The sequence below is a fragment of the Medicago truncatula genome, chromosome 5 (assembly GCF_003473485.1).
Source record: "Medicago truncatula cultivar Jemalong A17 chromosome 5, MtrunA17r5.0-ANR, whole genome shotgun sequence".
NCBI lineage: Eukaryota > Viridiplantae > Streptophyta > Magnoliopsida > Fabales > Fabaceae > Medicago > Medicago truncatula.
In genome coordinates, this window is record NC_053046.1 from 34,322,327 (window position 1) to 34,346,320 (window position 23,994).

The 23,994-nt window shown below is 32.6% G+C and overlaps 2 protein-coding genes across 3 annotated transcripts; both read right to left on the minus strand.

Moving 5' to 3' along the window:
• Positions 1-6,414: 6,414 nt before the first annotated feature.
• On the minus strand, positions 6,415-7,612 carry LOC120580604 (cuticle collagen 34). The gene is made up of 2 exons (XM_039834600.1): positions 7,472-7,612; positions 6,415-7,014 (listed from the first exon to the last, which is right to left on the minus strand). Exons 1-2 carry the CDS (start codon positions 7,554-7,556, stop codon positions 6,656-6,658), a joined length of 444 nt encoding a protein of 147 aa, XP_039690534.1. The 5' UTR covers positions 7,557-7,612; the 3' UTR covers positions 6,415-6,655.
• A 3,903-nt stretch (positions 7,613-11,515) lies between these two features.
• On the minus strand, positions 11,516-14,145 carry LOC11425958 (zinc finger protein 4). 2 transcript variants are annotated; one of them, XM_039834062.1, is made up of 2 exons: positions 13,794-14,145; positions 11,516-12,408 (listed from the first exon to the last, which is right to left on the minus strand). In XM_039834062.1, the coding sequence occupies exon 2, from the start codon at positions 12,378-12,380 to the stop codon at positions 11,667-11,669; it is 714 nt and encodes a 237-aa protein (XP_039689996.1). In that variant the 5' UTR covers positions 12,381-12,408; positions 13,794-14,145; the 3' UTR covers positions 11,516-11,666. The 2 variants fall into 2 exon arrangements, with proteins under 2 accessions (XP_039689996.1, XP_003616209.1); XM_003616161.4 differs by having other exon boundaries at positions 13,658-14,144.
• Between the last annotated feature and the right edge of the window lie 9,849 nt (positions 14,146-23,994).

The window sequence follows — 23,994 nt, forward strand, 5'->3', positions numbered from 1 at the left end:
TCTCTCAATTATCATGATTAGTGGCTTAATCCCCTCGCAATGCTGAGCTACTGCTAGCTGTAATTTCTTTTGTTTGTTTTTTGTTGTTTTTTCTTTTCCCTGTTTGTAAATATTGATCATACTTTTCTTGTTTTCCTTGGCACACCTTGTGCTAGGTAAAATATTTTATTTTGGTAATATATATCATTTTATCCTCTTAAAAAAAACATGTACAAGGCACTATTATTTAGAACACTCATATTCCTTGTAACGTCATTTTTTTTCTTCTTATTGGTGCTTGTTGAAAAGTTTGTCCGAATTGGCTCTAAGTTTATTATCCAACCATATATCCATGTTGGAATTAATTTAATAATTCATCAAAACAAGACATGTTTTATAACGATTAAGATCATATATAATCATAATTTAGTACGAAATAAACATATGAGTATGCATATAAATTAGGTATGACATGTTGTATACTATTATGTATTAGGAATACTTGGATGAACTAACATCTCAACAGCAATGATATGAAGCGAAAAGAGGCACTGATCTAATCTGAAATATAACAAATGTTAACCGCAGCTAGTTTGGTTCTTATTCAACTGATACCCTTATTTCTGAAATACTCTTCAGATGAGGAGAAGAGAGAATATGTTTGTAGACGGTATATTGGAGATCATAGTTTTATATTAGATGACAGTCAATTAAGTTTTCTATTATTCTGTTAATGGGTCATCCAAACATTCACTCTTATTGAATTTATATCAATTAATTAAGATAATTAATTATCCAAATGTAAATCTAATTAGTTTTTTACTTTATTTGATCACTAATCAATCAAATCTCATAGTTGATAAATAATTAATATAATTATTACGGTATAAAGATATTTCAACATAATGTCACTAAAATATAAATAAATAATAATATATTTCAACATCCCTTAAAATAAATTAAATCACGCATGAAGCAGACGTTCAACAATCAACGGTACATCCAACTAAACATCTTTACGAGTGACTATATTAAAAAGTTGCATATTAGACTTAACATATCAGTTAATAAGGATAAGACGGTAGCATAAATGTTTTCTTTAGGTTGGGAGGTAGGAGGAGAAGCTTGGGGGTGGCGGCGTCAGTTGCTGGCGTGGGAGGAAGACCTAGGGGGGAAATGTACATCTTTGTTTTCTAATGTTACTTTGCAGGATATTGTTACAGATGTTTGACAGTGACGTCCTAACGTGGGTGATGGTTATATGGACCGTGGTGTGTATCAAATGCTTATGAGGCAGGAGATGTATAACCACGACAAATTAGTTGATGCCGTATGGCATAAACTGAAGGTGAGAAAAACACAAGAAGGGGGGTTGAATTGTGTTGGCTTTTTCTCATTTTTCTCCTTTTTCTCCTAAGCTGAAAACACTGATCAGAAGCAGATAGAGTTCTACTTCCGAAGTGATGTTCAGAACTAGATGCAATGGATAAAATAGAGAGAGAGAGAGAGAGAAGAAAGACACAAAGCAATTTATACAAGTTCCTTCCACAAACCGGAAGTCAGTCCTGTCCCCCTTGCATTTCCAAGGAGAGTTCACTATGTAATATCTAATTACAATTGCGCTCACTGCTAAAACTAGCAAGAGACTTCAAGTTTCTCAAGCACATCTGCAAGAGACTTCCTATGCTCCTGAACACAATCAAGAGACTTCTAATGATCAAGCACAACCGCGAGAGACTTTTTAATTCAAACAGAATTACAAAGAAAAATGTTTGAGGTTGAACACTTGATATACAATTGGTGGTATTCACAATACAAATCAGATACAAACTCTTAAGACTCTAGAATTTCTAAGATATGAAAGTTGATAAGAAATTCTAAGTGAACTTTTGAGTGCAGAACAATTTCAGCAGAGTTTTGGCACTTGTAATTCTTTTTATTGTTTTATATAAAACTCTAAGTCTTCACTCCTTTAAATAGAGGTGTGAAAGAGACGTTGTGAATTGCCAGCACATTCAAAATAGAGTCGTCTGAAGCTTTGATCAATCACCAATGATCTTTTGCCTGATATGGTTATTGTCCTATGAAGGATCAATTTCAAATGCATTCCTATTGTGAAGGAACATCTTTGCAGGCAGAGCTTTCTTGTCTTGTAGCAGAGACAAAAACATAGTAGTGGAGGTAGTGGTTGTACACTTCGTACAATTGTACTTTGTCAACGCTCTTTGAAGAACAAACATCCAATGCCTTCAAATCCTTTCAAACTAGTCGTTGCTTCACTTTTCCAGTCTTCTGCAATGCTTAGATGAGATTAAATCCATTGAACAGCCTTTGAAGCTTTATGTTGCATCTCCTGATGAACTGCAAATTCTGGTGATTTTCAGCTTCTGATGAACTTGCTTCTGATGACGTCACCACTTCAAAAGCACTTTGTCTTCAGGAGCAGTTTTTTTCAGACGTTTTAAGCTTCCTTTTTGTTGATTCCTTTGCTCTCGATTGTTCTTCCAAGACCTTTTTAAGATGTCAAGTTTTGTCTATGGTCCTGTACACTTGAACAAATATTAGCATATCCAATTGACAATTTTTTAATACCTTGTTATCATCAAAACCTTCAAAGGGTAATGTTAAACACATTTTGTTCCAACATAAACATGTACCTCTAAAGGTTTCAATTTTCCTGTGGCATCTTCTTCGAAACTAGTGGCCTATAAAGGATAATTTGGTTCATCGAGGTATCATTCTGGTCGAGGCTCAACTGTGTATCCGGTTGTTGTAATAACGAAACGACATATCATCTTTTAATTCATTGTCCCATTTTCGGTATGCTTTGGCAACATGTCAAAAATTGGATTGGTTTGACTTCAGTGGAACCCCAACATGTTTTGGATCGTTTTACTCAGTTTGCTTATGCCACAAGAAGCTTTAAACCCCGTCGGTCATTTTTACAGCTTGTCTGGTTATGCAGTGTTTATGTGCTTTGGAATGAAAGGAATCACATGTTGTTCTCTAATAAAGCTAAATCTGTTATGCAGCTACTGGAAAAAGTACAAGTTACTACTTTACATTGGCTGAAAGCTAAAAATGTGTGTTTTCCTTTTGGTTATCATATGTGGCGGCATCAACCTCTTGTCTGTTTGGGCATTGGTTGACTATTTTTTTGTCTGTAATTATTAAGGATACTTTGTAGACTCTTGTTATGCTCTCCTTTGCACACCTTGTGCTAGAGAGTAGTTCTATTTTCCTTTATGGTAATATATCTCATTTTTTATTGTTAAAAAAAAGACTGAACATGTACCCAACGCAATCAATCTAATTCTAAGTATACATTTATGTAAGAATACCAACCTATGTAAGTTTAAGTTATATTCCATTGTTCGGTAAAAAAAAAAGGTTATATTCCATTGTGAAAATGGACCTAAGTCGCATCATGCTCACATATCTATCAAAGGTCACATCGTGTTGAGATAATTGGATATACCGACTCTAATTTTACTAGATACAAAGATAATATGATATCCATGTCAATATATTGTCGGCAAAAATGTTGAAATTGATCGGTTAGATGCATTAACTGAGTTTTGAGTCTCAATCCTCCAATTATGTGTGAGTTTTCAATGTTTATTGTTATTTTGTCTATCTACAATAAAAACTTCAATGGATAAAATTTTAAACGCCACCCTAGAACTAATTATCCAAACCATCAACCTTCAAGATGTAACGGTCACATGTTGCGGTGCAACGACAAGAATTTTCTCTCTACACCACCCCTTTCTAGATCTCTTCGTGTTTGGCGCCACTAGCTTTGGAAGTTCACTCATTCAGGGTCACTTTTCCTTTCTTCCTTCTAGTGTCCCAAGCTTCTACTTGCTATCTTGACATCCTCTCATCGTTGTCCTCATGGCCGTTGTCGTAATCAAGGTATGAAAAGAGTCATTTTGTTAAGTTGCATCTAGTGTTTTGGATGGTTGGTGGTGTTTTTGGGTTTTGAGTTTGTTGTCGCCGAATCTACTTTCAAGTTTGGTTTGCGTTCTTCGATTTTGGATCCCAGATCTACCTCCTATGTTCTGGAAGGTGGGGTAGTTTAGGGAGGAGGTGGAGCCGCCACCCTACCTTGATCGTAAAACTAATTTTGGTTCTCTAATCCCATTCGAGTCTGTCTTAGACGCAGTTTCTCACGTTATTTGTTACATGTTCTAATTAAAAGATTATAGTGTTTCATCATCATCGTCGTCATATCTGGTTGATTCATCAAATTTAACTTCGAATTTTACACTCAGAAGGGTATTTATTGCTTTTCGTTGATCGTAGTAGGAAGTTGATGGTATGTGGATCAGATTCTCTGTTGGTGGTTTGTCCATTCGACAACTTTTGAACTCTGGTTGGTGCCCGCAGACAATCATTCTTCATCTTTTTTTTTTCCAACATGGTTTTGCACTCGTACTCGATTTTTCTTAGTTGTTTTCGTATTGAATGCTTGTTTGTTAGGATTTATTAGAGAAGGCTCCATTTATGTTTCTTTATTACTCTGTATTACCTGTTTGAGTTTACCTACACTTTTGTATGGACTTACTAGATCAGGTCTTATGCTTCAATCTCTGTATTTCTTTATTTTTTAATCAACTCATGGAAAATAAAGTAAATAAATTTGTACAACCTCTTCTATTGTCGTAGTAGATTTTATAGCGTGTTATGAGGCAACCGGTCATGGAACTTGGTTGCAAAACTTTGTCACAAGCTTGTGTATAGTGGATGTAAATGACATATGCTAAATTTATTATTTAACAATTAATGAGTAGTTCTCTTCTCTAATAAAATAAAAACAGGAGCTGGATGAGTCAAATCACAACGACATCAACTTCCTTGTTATTAAAGAATTTTTTTCATGATTGCATGCATATTCATTAACTAAACTGTTGCCACCCAAAGTGTTTCATGAATGTAACACTATTATGGGTGTAGATATATTTAAGTAACCCATTTGGGGTTGGCCTCGCGGTTGGCTTGGGATCTTGGAGTGTGCTCCTCTCAAGATCTCAACTTTGATTCCCCTTGATGCCGATTTCGATGGATTAAGTCCATACAAAGCTATGCTCTGGCTTTAAATAGGCCCCCACAAGTGGACGACGGGATGGGACGCCTCGGATTAGTCGGCTCTTAGTATGGATACCAAGTTTTGTTTTAAAAAAAAAGATATATCTAAGTTCATGTAAGGCTTAAGATTTTTTTTATTTTTTTTTAGCAGAAATAAAGTTTTGACATTATTACACTCTGATTTTTGTTATGGTATGATCTGACTAATTATTTAGGAGGATAAACTGGAATTAGACATATTAAGATCACATGACATAAAAATGCATGCTACACATTCACATCATGATCCATGTAGCTCCTCTGTAGCTCTTTTGTGTCATCATATGTGACCATTGATGTGGGTTCAATTATGATGGTTGTAACAATGACCGCTTAGATCCTATGTTGGCATTATTGATATACCATATTGGTTATAAATACATTAACAATGACATATATCAATTTGAGCTCATATGGATAGTTCTTGCAATGCAAAGTTATAAGGTTACACATATAGTTAAAGAGGGAGATTGTTACTTGTTAGATCATTAATCCAACATTGATCTTATATGTGAATAATTAAAAGTGATCTAATAAAATTGGGGTTTGTTAGAACACACCCACTAATTTTTATGTGGGAGTGTTTTAGCAAAACTACATCTTAGGGTGTATTTAACCACTTTTTAGTTATTAATTTGCTAAAATACTCCTTCTAAAAAATAAGTCGGTGTATTCTAGCAAATGCCTATAGGATTTGCTTGAACACACCCACTTGTTTTTTTAGAAGGTGTGTTATAGCAACATACACATTAAGATGTATTTATTAACTTTTTTAGTTGTAACTTGTTAAAACACTCCCACATGAAAACTAGTAGGTGTGTTCTAGCAAATCCCAATAAAATTTGGTTAATATTGGCTTATGACTATCTAATAGGTTGCAGTCTTTTCATACGTAGAATATAAAGAGTAACTCTATTTTTGTGATGGGTTGAAATAAAATACAAATAGTTAACCCTAACTTTGATTCTACACATAAAGAGGACATGGTCCCCAAGATCACAAACACTAGAGCGGTATATATTGATATTCCATTATCATACGAGTGTGTGTTGATATAGAAAGCTCAACCACATCATTGTTTGATCATCATGGCTTCTTGTACATTTCCGCTTATTAACAATTTTTTTTTTTGTGTTAACCTTCCAATTTTTAAGTAAAATAAACCTTAGTAAAATCTGACAAAAAATTATTCCAATCAAAAATCGAACTCTTTATAATTATTAACATGATTGATTCTAGAGTTTAAGGTATAATTTTGGCTCTAACCAAAAAAATATATTTTCAAGCATGGAGTAAAACCAAATATATTTATAATATGCTTACATAAATATCACATAACTATAAGATCAATATTATCCCGATCGCATCATAAATTTAAAACTAACCAATAAAAAGTTGCACATGGCAGGAATACATGAGAAGTCTCAGTAAAAGGCGGAGTAAAAAAAAAAGGCTTGGTCGAATAAAGGTCGGGATGAATTCGGGAGAATGCATTCACATTATATAGCATTTTTCTTATTTTATTAATTTAGCTACATCGGAAAGTTTAATCATCTAGGCTAGGTGCAGGTGAATCAGGTGTTTCAGGAGTTGTAGATGGATTTGGTGATGCAGGAGTGTTAGGTGCAGGTGAATCATCTGGGCTAGGTGTAGGTGAATCAGGTGTTTCTGGAGTTGTAGATGGACTTGGTGATGCAGGAGTGTTAGGTGTATTTGGTGTACCGGGCCATCCTGGTATGCCTGGAAATCCTGGTATGCCTGGGATTCCTGGTATTTCTGGAATTCCTGGGATGCCAGGAAAACCAGGTATGAAGCAATCTGAACTTGAATCGCCTTTGTTTGTAAGACTTTTTTTCGCATAATACTTGACATTATCCACATCATTTTGCTTCATTGCAACCTCAACTGCAATAACATGAGCCATGATCAAACCAAATTACACATATTTTCCATTAAAAAATTTCTTTGAAAATAGTAATAATTCATGAACAATGAACACAAAAGTTCAGAAATTTGGTTAGTCATAGTTGATGACATATATCCATCGGCAAATTTGCAGGTTCATGAGATGATCACATAAATTTCACCATGCATAATACAAAATAACATGAGTACGTATCAATTAAAAACAATAAATCAGAGTGAAAGAGGTGAAGAAGCCTTACTATTCGTATTACTTTCATTGGGGGTAACCATTTGAAAAATTTGGAGATATGTTTGTGAAGGGAAAGTAATCTTTTGATGGAAATGTATAGATAAAATGGCGACCAACAAATGAGTAGAGCTTGAAGCTTAAAAAAAAAAAAAAAAAATCAAAAGCAAAGTGAAACATCATTATTTCTAGAGATTGAGGAAATCTTACCCAAATTTCTAGCTTCCCCCATGGAAGAGATTAAAACAACAATGACCAAGAGGCCTTGGATGAACAAGGCTAGTTTAGAAGCCATTTTTATCAAGTAAATTAGAATCAACTAAATTTTTCTAATGAAAGGTGTGAAAATTAGTGTCAAAATGTACTCTATATATAAGAGAGCTAGATGGAGAGTGGACGAGTCAAAAACAATTTATTAGCATAAATAAATTTGGTCTTATCTTATCAAGAAGTCCTAGTTCAACTGACAAAATGCCAAAATTGTTAGGCCGGATGTCATGACCGGGGTTCGAACCCCGGTACTTCCACTTATGTGTGTGAGTTTATAATGGCTTTACCATTTCGTCTATTTATCAAAAAAAATAAATAAATTTGTCTTATCTTATAATTCTAATTTGTTTTTTAGTCATTAAACATCATTCAAAGTATGAATTTAATTTGTGCCTAAAGCATAATTTGTTTCTTCCATATACGTGTAATATTATATATTCAAATGTCTTTTCAAGGTGATACTATTTATTATTAAAAATAATATATGTTTAATTAAATCAATATTTTATTAATATTTATGTTTTATACATTGAATACAAATAAATAAATATATCCTTTTACGTTTGATTTCCCTTAAAAGATACTTTTAGGCTTGGTACTTAATGAGTCAAAAAATAAAAGGGCGTGGTACTTAATTTTTAAAATGAATCGTTGAAAAATAGTTTTGAAATTTTTTCTATTGGATATACCTTGATTTTGGTCCCCGTACATTCATTGAATTCCTTGAAGGTAGTGAAATTGCAAACATGCCTTCAATAATATTAATACATCAAATAATTAGATTTATTTAAAGCAATATTTCAATAATATTTTGAATTTTTTACATTAAATATTAATACATGGATATACAATTTTAGGTGTAATACTCAATGAGTCAAAAGAAAAAAGGTGTGATACTTAATATTATATAATTTATATTGAAACTAACATTTTAGATTTTTTTTATTTTTTATTTTATTTTTATATTTTGGTCTTTGAATTGAGTCAAAAGAAAAAAGGTGTGATACTTAACATTATATAATTTATATTGAAACTAACATTTTAGATTTTTATTTTTTTTATTTTTTTATAGTTTGGTCTTTGAATCTATGAATCAATGTCATTATATTTCCTAACTTTAAATGAATTGAAATTTCAAAAACATCCTTAACTACGTCTTTTGTTGATATTTTGGCCCTCAACATTGTTAATAAGTAAATTAAATACTCAATGTTATATTTGAACCCTAATACATACACTCACATTTAGTGTCCGGCATTTCTCAAATAGCATTACCTCCCGTAGAGGTGACTTATGTAAAACCAAATAAAAGATATTCAAATACTTTCTTTCCATATCTGCTTAACATTTTTATTGTATAGTAAAAATATTAAAATGACTTTTTAAGGTGAGACTGTTTATTAATAAAAATAAGAGAAATGCTAGCAACACATATTTTAACATATACTTTTCAACACATTCTCTTTAATTAGTTAAAATTCATATAAGTCCCACCAAATTTATATGAGTCACATCTAATTTGGTGGGACTCATGTGAGTTTTAACCGATCAAAGAGAGTGTGTTGAAAAAATGTATGTTGCTATCATTCCTCTAAAAACAATAATATTCCTTTATGCTAGCCCTATTTTTTTTTCTCTATCTGTTCTCTCTTTCATTTTTTCATTGAGGTGGTGGTTTTGGGTCAATTTTTGACTCGAAATCACCCGTCTTCATCTTTTTCATCTCTATAAGTTCTCTCTTTCATTATTGAAGTTTAATGGCTAAGATTAATTTAGAGCAAAGAATTATTTTAATACAATAGAGTTTATTCTTTTCATCTCAACTGTTTATTAAAATTAAATGGCTAAGATTAATTCTCTCATTCTCATAAAAATGCTTATCATTTGATATTTCCGGTGGTGCACATATTCAAAAGTACATCAAAACTTATATTATTCATAAAGACAGAAGTGTGTGGATCCATTAGATCTAGGTGGTACACATGAAACCAAGTATCTTGAATACATCGATCATAACTTAGGTATTCAACATATAAGACTTCAATACATAAAAAAATAAGACATGAATTCTTGTCAGCGACACTAGCGTTTACATCGCCAGCTTCATAAGGAGTGCAAAGAAACGCACGCACCATCTTTACCTTTAAACTCCTCTTCAATGGAATCTAAATATATAGATAGAAACACATTACAAGATATAAGGCTAATATTTACGTACAAGTATAACAATGGGGATGTCAAACACAAGTAATCATTCAAACATATCATCCCCAAATATATCTCTTAGATTAAACTTAACTATCTATCTCTCAAATGTTTATCTCCAAGCATAGTCTATTTATCATAGATAATGTTGTTGCTTAAGGCTACTTTATCCATTAATTACTACTTCCTAATGTTGAAAATTGACTCAAAAATTGAAGTTCTAAAGGAGTGTAAAATCGGGGTCCAATTTGTCTAAATCGTGGCCCGATTTTGAGCGTGTTTAGCAGCTGATGTCTCGACAAATTTCGGGGCCCAATTTTGAGGATAAGGCTGGGTTGGTACTTTGCATGAAGGTGAAATCGGGGGCCGATTTTCATTTATGGGGCCGATTTTCTCGAATTCTGAACACTATCTAAGACTTCATTATTCATGTTTTGTGTGTGGCTTTAGAAAGAGAAACCTAGAAATACAAAAGAGGTAACTTTAGGGTTGAGTATTTTGTAACGAGGTTCTCTTGGGTTGAGAAATATTGTAATCATCTTGGGTAGTGAGATTTCACCATTGAGAACAAAAAGCTTCCTTTAGTGTTTTAATTTCTCTTAGGATTCATTGAGAGTGTGAGTGACTTGAAAAATGGGTAGAAATTATGTTTTGTTCTTTGTGAGCTTTTAAGCTAATTTCTTGTAACCCCATTGCATCACTTTCATCTTAGTGAATTGGAGAGCTGCTCTCTCCCCCAGAGTATGTCATATTTGACCGAACTGAATTAACAATCTTTGATGTGTTTGTTCCTTTATTTTCATTGGTTATCTTTATTGCTTTGATTATTCTCGTGGTATTGCTCTACACTTAGATTTATATTTATTTGTTGTTGTTGTTGGTGCTTGAGGATCACTTTATCCATTAATTACTATTTCCTTTGCTCCACACATCTTTATTTTATTGGTGTGTTTTTGTCCAAATTCACAACACATAACCCTCAACTTCCTTATAACAATTTGATTATATTAAAATCATATGAAGGACCGATAAAATTGATAAATCTATAGACCAAAATCAGTTTCAAGTAACACATTTAACAATTTGAATAAATGTAAACCTCGTATCACATTCAATGGCGGTTGTACCAATTATTTTTATTGTCAATATCTTTTAAGATAATTAACCTTCAACATCCTTTAAGAAAAAATGTTAACCTTTTTTTTATTCCTGAATGCTTTAACTAATTTATTATGCAACCATTAATAAAAAAAATTGTTCAAAACCCAAAATAATTTTTATATGTAGGCATTAAACTTTGGACAATGTTTGGTGGTCTTTTTTTTGTCAAGTATCCTAATTAGGGGACTTGGGGACTCTGAGGTTCGAACCCAGCCCTTGCATTATTATACAATATTCTAACCAAATGAGTTAAACTCGGGGACAACGTTAAGTGGTCTCTACCTAGCCATGAATTAAACTTCGCAATCACCAAAAAATGCTTGATAAGATGATACTCAATTTCTTTCAGCTTAATAAATGATTTCGAGTTCAAGTTTGTGCAATGGAAATGCAGTCGTATTCAAACTCTCGCTCTTCAAGGAGAGTTTTAACGTTATGTGATTCTATTCAACTTGAGAAATTAATCGAAGCTAAATATATTATGGTCAACAGAAAAGATGGTTCTAAATTGTCCTCAAAGAATTATTATACAATGAGAAACATACAAAACAAAATACCAAATCATGTACTCCTAATAGAAAACTAAAAAATGAAAATAAAAGGAAAGCCAAACAAGTGTTGGTAGTAACCAATCTAGCAATCATAATCATTTTTCATACATTCTAGCAATCATAATAATTTTTCATACATGTTTTACTATACAAAAATACAACAATATTAATGCAGAAAACTCAATTCAAAGCCAAATTTTTACCAAATATAACCTCCTTCAAAGTTTCAATGTCAAATCTGGGGTAGATTTTTCTATGTCTACACAAGGATTCACCTCAGTGAGTATGAAATTCTGTTGAGCACCACCCGCCCCGGATTCTTGTCGAAAACTACCTGGCCACATCAACTTTGACTCCTCGTCTTCCAAGAATATTGGAAATCCGACGCAACCTTGTTGCTCGAATCTCATATTATTTCTCACCTCATGATGATGAGGCCTAATTGTTGTTGGTGAGAAACCATAGTGCATTGAAGAGTGTGCTTTTATCCCTAATGACCTAAAAGAACCATGCAAAGGTAAAGATGCTAAACTAGCATTATACCTATCAGAAAACATTCCCATTCTCATAGCTCTTTTTGCTAATGTTCTTTCTCTTTTATGTGCATTTTGGTGTCCACCAAGAGCTTGAGAACTGAAAAACTTTCTCTGACAGTAATTGCATGAGAAAACTCTTGGAATTGTTGCTGTTGCAGGTTCATTACTGCTCTCAGAAGTGCTTGAAAGTGAGAATCCTATTGAATTTGAATCTCTTGTTGTTGGTATCTCACTGTTCTTGAAATTTAGACTTAGGTCAAGAGATATATCATATGAATTAGGATTTGTGATGTTGTAAAAGGTTTCTTGAGTTGATACATTAGAATCAACTTGGCTTGTAACTTCAGATTCATATTCTGCACAAGCTTCTACTTCAAGATCAATGTTTTGTTTCATGCTTTAGCAGTGAAAATTTTATTTTGTCCTGCAATTAGGATAACCTATGAGCTCATATGAAGATATCATGAAAACAAGAAATTATTGTGTTAGTGAACATAATCATCCTATGATTTGTCTCCTTTGTGAAAGACAATTAGTCTTGGCATAGATACACATTTATTTACCATGTTTTTTGATTTAATTACATAATCATCCTATGCTAATTGTTGAATATGAAACATCCCATTTGTAAATATGTGATTGGATTTAAGGTGGAGCCAGACATGGGTGCCTATTCATATTGGAGAAAACAGTTGAACACCTTTACCAAGAAACTGTTTCTGATTGAATCTTCACATGCTTGTTATGTTGGCTTTATCTTTAGCAAGTGAATTAAAAAGTGGAATAAAGTAGCAAGGATACATGCCATGAACTTCATGAATTATTAGGTAACCAATATATGATGTTTTCTCATTCATCATGGCCTAAGCAGGGTCTTAAGTAGCATTTACCACAATGGTTGTGGTTGCATCGCAATCTTTCATATTGCAAGAATCACGATCAAATGCGACCGATACAACTTCATCCGCGGACGCATTGTGGTTTCAGCAGCATAAAAAACTGTTTATGCCGCATCTCATTTCACGGTCACGGACCTTTATTTAAAACCATGGGCCTAAGCATCATAAATGATCCAAGAAATCAAACTACTTTCATTGTTTACTCTAATCTTTAACCTACTACCATCTAATCTAAAATCAGTATTGAATCTTTTTTGGAGATTGTTTCTTATTATATTTTTTTTAAAAACCAACAAACTTTTGAGTTTTGTCCCTAAATATAAGATTCTCTTACGATTTACTAATCCCTTTTTATAAGTCCGGATTCAAAATTTCAACTGCATTAATTACTTTTTTACAAATATACCTCTAAGCATGCATCTTTTTTTATAACAAATAGTAAATACTATGATGGAAATATAAATTAATTCTTTCTTGTAAAATAATATTATTTTTCGACAAATTTTATACTATAACCACCGACTTTCTTAATTCATACGATTGAACACCATGATTAAGTGCACCTCAGTCCCTTACTCGGAAAGAGAGAGAGCATAAGCAAAAATAAACATGAACACAATCAGTTTCAGCACACAAAATAGAAACAATAAACATTAATATAGAGAACTAACAACATCAAAGTATCCAAAAACAAAGAAGTGCATGCAGATACTTGTTTCATTAAAATCTACAAAGATTTTCATTCTAAGAAAACAAACGCAAAGAAAAACTTACTTGGAATAGTTTAGAGATGAAACTACTTTAGTGGTGACAAAAACATGGCAAGAAAAGCTTTAAGATAAGGAGATGATAGTAAAAGAGTTTCTCAAATTTCAAGATCAAGTGAAAGTGGTTTGCTTCTGAAAATCACCTAAACACTGTGCTTTGGAATTGGAGACATCTGTTTTCATTGTTGCTTTTTTCTTAACTATGACTGATTGTGAGAAGACAGAACTGGTTCTTGTATTTTCAATGTTTCTCAAAGACTAATAAAGAGTGAGGAGGTGTGAATTTAAATAATTTTTAATTAGTAAGTTGGACTGGAAAGGAATAAAAATATATTAATAGTAAATGGAGAGAGAGTGAGATTGTTGAGTATTGATGTTTGAGCATTGAAACTTGAAAGGATCAAGAGTGGAGGGTTAGGGAACAGAGGAGTAAGAGGAGAGAAAAAAAAGAGGTTTTGAGAAGTATAAAAAGAAGTTAGATCCTCTCTAGCGGCTGAACTGTTTAGTTCGATGTAGAGCTATTATATTAAAAGAGAGAAAGTAAATTAGATGTTCTCTGATTTAATAGAATAACTCTGCAACGAGCTGCATTGTACAACCGTTGGAGAAGACTCTTACACATGACATTCTCTCGCTTAATTTAATGATCGACTATGTAGAGGGCTGCATTGCACAACAATTGAGGAAGATCGATACACATGAAAAGGGATTTGGTTCCTCAGTGGCAGTTGTACGGTAAAGTCACTCCACCTATATTTCCGCTATTAGATTATCTAAGGCGGAGATATAATACTTTTGACCAAACAATCTATTAACTAAAGTGTAACCAAAAAGATTGCAAAAATAGTATAAGATCTAAGTTGATATTATATACATTTTTGTTTTTCCAATTTTGGGGAAGTTTGAACAAATGGTTGCAATTGTAGTTGTTGTGACTAAAAGAGTGTTTGGATGCACGTTTGCACCTTGAACATCGCGTTTTGAGGCACTGTAAATGTGAAAATAGAGAAGTTACAATATGTAGCTTCTTAGCAGATGCACGATTAGAGCAAATGTGACGTGGTTCCAAGCAGTAAGATCTCCACTCTACTAATGAGATTAATTTGTTGTAAATACAAGATATAATATGTTTTTATTCATTTTTCTTTCACTTTTGAGATTTTTTAAGAAAGTTAACTAGTAGTAACAAGTAACAACTACTTTTTAACACTTCCTAAGTTCAATCTACAATTGGATTTATTGTAGATAGTATATGGAAGAACCAAAATTAAACAAACAAGAGTGTGTGCACTGTGTGGTCATTATTCCCACCAATGATTCTCTAGCCTTCTCTTTCTTTGTCCCTCTCCCCCACTTCAAAAGTACTTTAGATAGCTCCACAATGTATGGGGTCAGCTTTCAAAGTTTCATATTTGGTTCCATCTGTCACGTCTTCCAGCATATATTATATTCATAGTATGTCCTATGATATTCTGTCAAAAAAAGTATGTACTATGATATAACATCATTTCTTTTTCTAATAACTACTCCACTCACCTCAAATAATAATACACCAAATGTCCTCTTCCCAACAACCGTTTTATATTTATTTAAATTTTAGGCGTGTCTCGATGTCGGAGGACACTGACACAGAGGCACATATAATTACACTGAATTATATGATTTATTCAAATTATTAATGGTATCGGTGTATCAGTGTCCATGTTACGTCAGATGTTCGTTTTATGCTTCATAACTCGTAATACTTGCAAATTTTCTAGATAGTCACTACAGTTTGTTGCAAATTTCATATAAAACTAACTATAAGAGACAATAATTAAAGCATGCAAGTATTAGTTTTTCCTCAAGTAAAATACTGCTTGTAAGTAAAATGTTAGAACCAAGCATTAAAAACTTCACCCAAAATCAAGTTAGTTCATAATTAAATTGTTTTTTTTGTGCAAATTAAATTGGTGTTAACAAAATGTTATACGATGAGCTAACCGTCCACGATCCCTAAGAGACTTAGATATCACATTTCCATCAAAAAAATCTTTAAAGACAATTGATATATGGATCCCCTCTCTTATATTTCCTCCATTTCCTCCATTTCTAATCGATGTGAAACATAATCCCTCACACTTAATTTCCAACCCAATCTCACTACTAACAAATTTCTCCCTCCCCTGACAGATTAGCCACTGATAGTTGTCTATAAAAAGCCATAGGATAGGATAAGAAAACCAATTGAGTGAACATAAACAACCTATGAATTTGAGGAAATATAATGAAAAGTTTCTTTCCATGGCCTTCAATCTAAATCATTAACCGGATAAAATTTTAAGATAATGGGATATATGGTCCATTATTCCACGCTTGAAATTATAGAAGCATCATGGCAATAGATCCAACGTTTTCTCTTTTCAACTTGTAAGAGTCCTTTTTCTTCCTTTGATCTTAAAATTTCAACCACGCGACTTGTCATCCAATTGCTTGTGAGCATGAGAAGGAAAATGGCTCTCACAAATCCATCATGATAGGAAACTATCCAACAATGTCATAATTCATTTTTTTCTTAATCGTCTAGATTTAGGGGAAAATGTTGGTAGCTCAGAGTTTGACCGAAAGATAAATAAAATTTGATACAAAAATATTTCAATCATATTCAAATCCTAAAACATTCAAAACAAAGATATTTTAATCAGGATTTAAACTCAAATTGTCACGTAAAATTTGTCACTAATTGAAGCTTTAGGTATTGAAATAAAAATCTAATTACAAGTTTTACTCACACATGGTTGTCAGAACAGGACTTGTGCACAATTATTATGTGGCTACCCATTAAAGTGATTCAAATGATAAACAAACTCAACTTCAACTGTGTTACTAATCAATAATTTGAATTTACACGAAAGCATATATGTTGGGAAGTGATAGCTTCAGTACACTCAATAATAAGTCATTTTTATATGTAAGCCCACAAAACAATTTTTTTGTGAGGGCCATAAAAAATTTGTGGCTTGATGATTATACATAAATTCAAATTAACATTTTTTTTTTCAAATCATATATACATAAAAGTGGTAACATCAAAACATCAAATTATTATGTATATATATATATATATAGTATGGAGACTTGCTTATAACAATATCTCTATCAACTGAGCTAAACTCATGACAAACAAACGTTCTATTTACTTTGGCTAAAGTATATATAAGCACTAGCATAAGTTAACATGTGTAGGGGCATTTTGGTCATTTACTTTGGGAATGAGTGAATCCATTCTAATAAAGAGCATAATTCTACCAAGTACTACCCCACTACTCCAAGATTTCCACTTCTCTTTTTTGTTGTCTTGTTTTAGAGAAATGATATTTGAACAACCATTTTTTACAACTTTTATGACAACTTTCTCTCTCATACTCACATTATCTTTTTACTTTTTCTCTCTATTGCTTTGATTTTTGTGTCACTACCTCATTTCCTTTGTAAAATTTTGGTTGTCACAAAAGTTGTCACATATATGGATGTTCAAATAACACAACTCCTTGTTTTAAGCCTAGAAGAATTGGGTCCTCTTGCTTTTGGTGTTAGGTAGGTGTTTTTTTTTGGATGGTGGTTTGAGGTTCCTCATGTATACGGTAATGGTTTTCACCTTTGGGTGTACAACATATATACGATATCTTGTATTTATCTTTTAAAAAATTTAAATAAAACATTGTTCTTTTAAAAAATATATACATTTTTATTTTATTACGAGCCTCTTTTCGGTTACAGAGCCGAGCCTCTGAATTCGTAGGAATGGCCGGCCCTGGCCATAACTTATACATAACTACACTTATATATGATATGCCACTTAATTAAATTGTTTATCCAAACCTTCCTTGAGAGTTTTGGGGAACTTATATTATATGTCTACAACACACTTTCATATCAGTATTCAATGTAAGACTTATCTTAACAACCAACCATGCTTGTTCCTCTCAATCCTTTCATGCATAAATGTAGTTATGCGTGTTGAATAAATCCTTCTGTGAAATAATTGATTTTTAATAAATCAGTTACCAGTTTATTTTAAGGTTGCCACTGTAAGATTCCACAACTTGAAAAGAAAGAAAAAATCCGAGATATTTTCTTAATTTATTTATGTACTATTATGAATGTCATATAGTGGCCAGCTCCCAACTTCATGTTGTTCATATCAAAGCAAAAATATCTTAATAAAATCTAGTGTGTCTTTGCATCACTAAATTTGGTGTATTATGCTTGATTAATTAAGTGTTTATCTTCAAAGCACCAACCATGCATTGGCCAAAATAATAGTTAAAGTTAAGGGGAAACTTGGAGAAAGAATATTAGAGAAGCACTTGTATAAAGGGATGACAAGGCAAAGTTTATAAAGTAAATACTATGCATATCTTACAAAAAGTACTTTATGAAGAATATAATATCTTTAGCAAAATTGGATCTTGCATTGCATGATGCTTTTGGGTTGAACCAACCAATGTTAAACATAATTAAATAGCTTAAGCACAAGTTCAAAGAGGATTGGTCTTAAAACACTCAAAAAGATTAAAAAAAAAAAAAGTAGCAAGGTGGAGAAAGAAAGGACACATCACCTATATATTATATGCTTCTCAAATCTTAGCAAATTTTCTATAGCTCTTTGTCCAGTTAAAAATAATTTCAAAGGCTAAGGGCTATACCTACTAATTTGGCCATTGAGACCTAAGCACATGTACAAAGTAGATTAGTGATTTTCTTAACTAGATCATAGAGTACTATGAAATAAATATTAAAATGCATAAGAAATAAACAATAGTTCAATACATTGGGACAATACTTTTTCTATGGAAACTAACATAAGTATAAGAAACTGCCAAAGACAACATACAATATAGTTTTAATTTGGCTCTGCAGTAATTAAATTGATTTCAAATGAATTAATCATATAAAATTAATTTTGTCGGAAAATGAATAAAATATATAATGATTTATGTTGAGATACATTCATGTAAAAACAAATTAAATATATAAGTTTGATTCTGCGTTGACAAAAATTCATTTTACTACTAAAATCGTTTTGACAACTCCAAAAATGAGACACATACATGAAATCATGTCTACCTATATATACTATTTTGTTTTGCTAGCTTTTGCTCTATCACATTATAAATGGCACGTGACCAAGTAACTCTAGCTATAACTTTTGGTCATGACAGTTAGAGACAAGTCCATCTTTCCTTTGTTTAAGGCAGTAGTTCCCAAGAAGCCGCTCCTCCACCACCTTAAATCTCCAAAACAAGCACAAATTGGTCCCCCACACCACACACTTTTGTTATTATATTGTCTCAATGCATAGCTTAATCATCAGCACCGGTAATAAACTATTACTAGTATATATATATACAACGCAGAAAAATAAATACATGATAACCTTGGTGATGTATGATTACACTCTCAACTGAGATAGTATTAGAAATTTTAAATTCTGTGACATGGTTGGTTTTTAATCAATTAAATATATTCTTGCTTTATAATTATTTCCAATAAACATTTTAGTTAGTGTTGTTTAGTTAGAGTCCACTAAAGATACTCTCAGTTTTGATAAGTATTCATGATGATAATGTCTTTTTCTATTTTCTAATTAGTGTCTAACACGTGTTCATGATTCCAATTTATTGGAGAGCTTCCCCTTTTTAAGTAATTAAACTTTGTAATACGCAGAACTGATTTTTCCATATTGAAATTAACCACTTAATTATCCATTGATTTTGAATTTTAGATAACAATTATTATTGGTCAGATATCAATGGCATGTGTTATTGGGAGGATATTAAACTTAGGAAAATGTTAGAGCGTGCTCTTAGGATATATGTTAGTATTGTTAGCGGCTAACACTTGGGTGGGATTTAGTCTCACATCGAATATATAGGATTCTTGAAAAGAGTTTATATAGAGGAGGCACTCCTCACCTTACAAGCCGGTTTTGTAAGGATGAATCAAACCAATATTTGTGTATGGTATCATAGCCTATCAGATCCATCGTTGGGCTTGCATCGTCCACGCTTCAAGCCCATTCGTCCGGGCTGAAGCGTGAGGGGGTGTGTTAGCGGCCAACACTCGCGTGGGATTTAGTCCCACATCGGATAGATAGGATTCTTGAGAAGAGTTTTGTAAGGATGAATCAAGCCAATATTTGTGTATGGTATCCGAGCCTATCGGATCCATCGTTGGGCTTGCATCGTCCACGCTTCAGGCCCATTCGGCCGGGCTGAAGCGTGAGGAGGTGTGTTAGCGGCCAACACTCGCGTGGGATTTAGTCCCACATCAGATAGATAGGATTCTTGAGAAGAGTTTATGTATGGGAGGCACTCCTCACCTTACAAGCCGGTTTTGTAAGGATAAGGTAGGCCTCGATATTCGTTACAAGTATATCAAATATAAAAACTATATATTGAAAATTGTGTCAATTTATTTTTTAAAATTGTAAAAATCATTTTTTCTTAGTAAATATTTACTATTTATGGAATCGTTAACGTATACCTTAAGACTTGGATAGTTGGCAAGCAACTTGTGAAATGCATTACATGTGGCTCAAAACACAACATGTTCTCTCTAAAGAGAAAATTAACCGTTTATTTGCAAAGGGTTCTTGCTTCTTAGTAACAGATTTCTAGGTAGACTGTTTTAAAGAGTGTTTAGAGTAGAAGTAACCAATGAAGATTAGGTTTAGTGGAAGGGACTAGTCTTCTATAATGTGGCAGAGTAAAATTTAAAATAGCTGAAATAAACATATTAGAGTTGACACTCAAGAGAGAAAATTAATTGTGATTGCAAGATGCATTTCACTATTGATCATCTGAACTTTACAATGAACGAAGAGTGATCAAATGATGATTGATGGCAACCATGTTGTATTCTAATAATGGAAAACTTATGATATCATTGCTTTGATGCTTGACTTAAACCACAAGGACTTGTTGAGTTTTCATACCACATCCCCCCTCACTTGGATATCCAAGAGGTAGATCTATACATATTTCTTCAAATCAGGTCTTCATTCAACAATCATTGTTTACGTCTAATTGCGCCAGTTTTCAATGTTTGGAAGCAGAAAAACTTAGAAGTACACTGACAATGATGAGCTTGGCCAGTCTAGATCAGGTTATTTAGTTTGTAATTGTGTAATGTATGGCCTACATAGTTTTGCAATTGTATCAGGACTAGGATCAATAACATGGGGTTCATGATCAGGTTCAATGTTTGGGACAGTAGCAGGTCTAGAACTATGATAAGGAATTGAATTAGGCAAAACAACATTCGGAAAAGGAACACGAGGTGCAGTTAAATTGGGATAAGGATTGGAAGGAAAAAGTGTCTTCATGGAATATGTGAAATGATCTAGAGAACAATTCATAAACTTTGTAAACTTTATAGCCACGGGCTGCCAACAAAGACGCATGAGTTAGCTCTTTGTGTGAATTTGTTGCAATGTCGTTGAGGTATAATAGATATGTAGCACATACAACCAAAAACGTCGAAATCAGCGTATAGAGGCAATTTATCAAACACAAACTCAAAACGAGACTTTCCTTTGAAAACTTGAGAGGCAAGTTATCTTAAAACATAAAGGACATTGCTACATTCAACACGTGTTGATGTTTTCTTTCCAAAATTGAATTATGTTCAGGTCTATAGAAATAAGAAAATTGATGATGAATATCTTTGTCTACAAATGCTCAATCATTATAAATTCTTTGGCATTGTTAGTTCTAAGATTTTGATCACTTTACCAAATTGAATTTTAACCAGTGCAAAATGTTATTGTATTTTAGTAGGTGTTTCTCATTTGCGAGTAATCAAGTAAATTAAAGTGAACCAACTAAAATCATTCACAATTGTTAGAAAATAAATAAGATTTTCCATCGTAAGTAGATTTATAACTATCATAGAGGGAAAAATTGCAAGTAATGAATGAAGTGGAACCTAAGTAAATGATCCAGGTTCTGGAAAATTGTCATTTATAGGAGTCAATAGTTGAGAAACTCATACCAATGACTATGTTGACTAAAGCTCCTACTCTTGATATGGTTGCTTTGGTCAATTAAGTTTGCAAGAATTGAATCAGTTGCTAACAATGTTGAGCATCAAGAACACCGTCTGAGACTTGATTTGCTTAAGAAGTAGGTTTTGAACTCTGACCTTTCTTGAGTTGGGGGATACATGTGAATTTTGAAATCTTTTTCTTTAGTCCAATAAGAACACAATGTGAGCACATATGCTAATCTTTCTTGGTGATTTTTACAATGTTTTGAACTGCAAAGCTAACCGAGATTCAGCAGAAGTTGAGGCGACCAAGACCTCTTGTTGCTTTTCGTCTTAAGAAACCCTTGATAGAACATCATTGATGGATGGTAATGGATCCATTAGAGGGTTTTAGCCATAGACCTGATTAAGAGACTCATAGTGTCCCGTAAGAAAAGTCAGGATATTTTTCTTCAATTGAAAAGCACGAGTACCATTTTCTGTTGAAAACGATCATGAAGCTCTTTCTTGATCACCCTCACCGAAATTTCTTTGGAGATATAATTTAACAACCAAGATGACACGGTGATGTTGTTTCGCATCCAAGAATGAAATTGAGAATTGTTTTCAGTGTAATTTGGGAGAGAACCATCAACATTGCTCGATGCCAAGACTTGAAATTGTCACCGATGAGGAGTTGCGAATTATTTTGGGATGATTGAATGAATGCAAAAAGTATGAACCATCATGATTACCTATGGTAGAAATCGCCGAGAAGAAGAAAGACTGAGAAAAATCGAGAAAGCCGAAGAGAATATTAAGAAATATCTTCTAATACCGTATTAGAGCATGACACTCGAGAGAAAAAACTAGTTGTGATTGCAATATGCATTTCATTATTGATCAAATGAACTTTAAAGTAAACGAGCTAGCTCACCATCCATAAGCTAGTGATGAAGCTCTAACTACTAACTGAACAATGAAAGAAAACATTTACAATTAGTTAGCAACTAACAACCATCTATAACTTGCTAACTAACAATTACTCATAATAAATCATCTATATTTAGTGTCTAACAAACAATGACTTAAATAAAAAATTACCTCCAATAGAGGAAACATGTATAAAATCCAAAATAGCAATAAAAAGAGCCAAACCAAAAAAAATGTCATGTTTATAAAATTCTACCGTCGTGATATCTTCATGAGCATGTTTTTCGTGAGAATCACAATTTTTCTTTTAAAATAAATAATTTATTTCAACCAAGGTAATTTTTTAGTTTGATTTTTAGCATATCATGGACAACTAAATAATTCAAATAACCCAAATGAATAAGACTTTCTTTTATAGTTTCATGACATCATAATAATTATTTTTAGTAAAAAAAGATATTTCTTTTACATAAGATCATAAGTAGCACTCCTTTTTCTCTTGGCAATTGCTCATTAGGCACCCTAAAAAAAACCGAACGGTCGTTGATTACAGTCGGCACCAAACGATATAAAAAATATCCGAACAACAATTAACTATTGTTCGACGTGTTTTAGTTATCTGTGAGCAATTGCTAGGTGTTCAAAGAGCAATTTCCTTTTCTCTTTCACGTTATAAGTAGTACTCCTAATAAACCCCATAACATGTGAGTTGAGTCCAGATTCAATTAATGATTAACCTTAGGCTGTTACTTTTTCCATCCTATGAGTTTCTTGCACACCCTATTTAAATTCTAAAATCTGAAATATTTTAACGTGTTTTAAAAGATTTTATGGAGTGTTTATGCGTTCGAAATTTATAATCCGAACTGTATAGAATGCGGGAGAAATCAATAGAGTAGGACTAGAAGGAGTGTTAACCTTATTATTATGCATGATTTGTAAGCGTGAGCCAATAATGTCGTGTTCTTATTCAATATATGGAAATATGATTAATCTTTTTTTTTTTTTTGTTGAATAAAGAGGGCCGAAGCCCAACGATATGATTAATTTTCTTGTTCAATATATCAAAATATGATTAATCTACTTAGTGTTATTAATTTTCTTGCATTGGATATGCTTTTACAAATGTTAGATCATAATTTTGTTCACCAAAATGTTTCGTCCAAAGTAAAAGTCATGGTCAAGGACTCAAGCATGTCATTTCAACCCAAAATTATACAATTGTGAGTAAATTCCAAATTCAATTTAATTTCTTCCAATTTTGAGTACTTTGTTTGGCTGAAGATTTCTTTCAATTTTGACTACTTTTTTTCCTTTCCTACGGGAAGATCATAAGTACTCCTTCCTTATTCCTAACGAAACCCATAATCTCGATCATAAGAAGCTTCCCTAAAAAAAAAA

Excerpts from the sequence above, each read along its gene's own strand:
- LOC120580604 (XM_039834600.1), bottom strand. The coding sequence starts at position 7,556 with ATGGCTTCTAAACTAGCCTTGTTCATCCAAGGCCTCTTGGTCATTGTT. Across the intron at positions 7,015-7,471 it reads GGGGGAAGCTAGAAATTTGG|TTGAGGTTGCAATGAAGCAA; the intron begins GTAAGATTTCCT and ends ATGTTATTGCAG.
- LOC11425958 (XM_039834062.1), bottom strand. The coding sequence starts at position 12,380 with ATGAAACAAAACATTGATCTTGAAGTAGAAGCTTGTGCAGAATATGAA.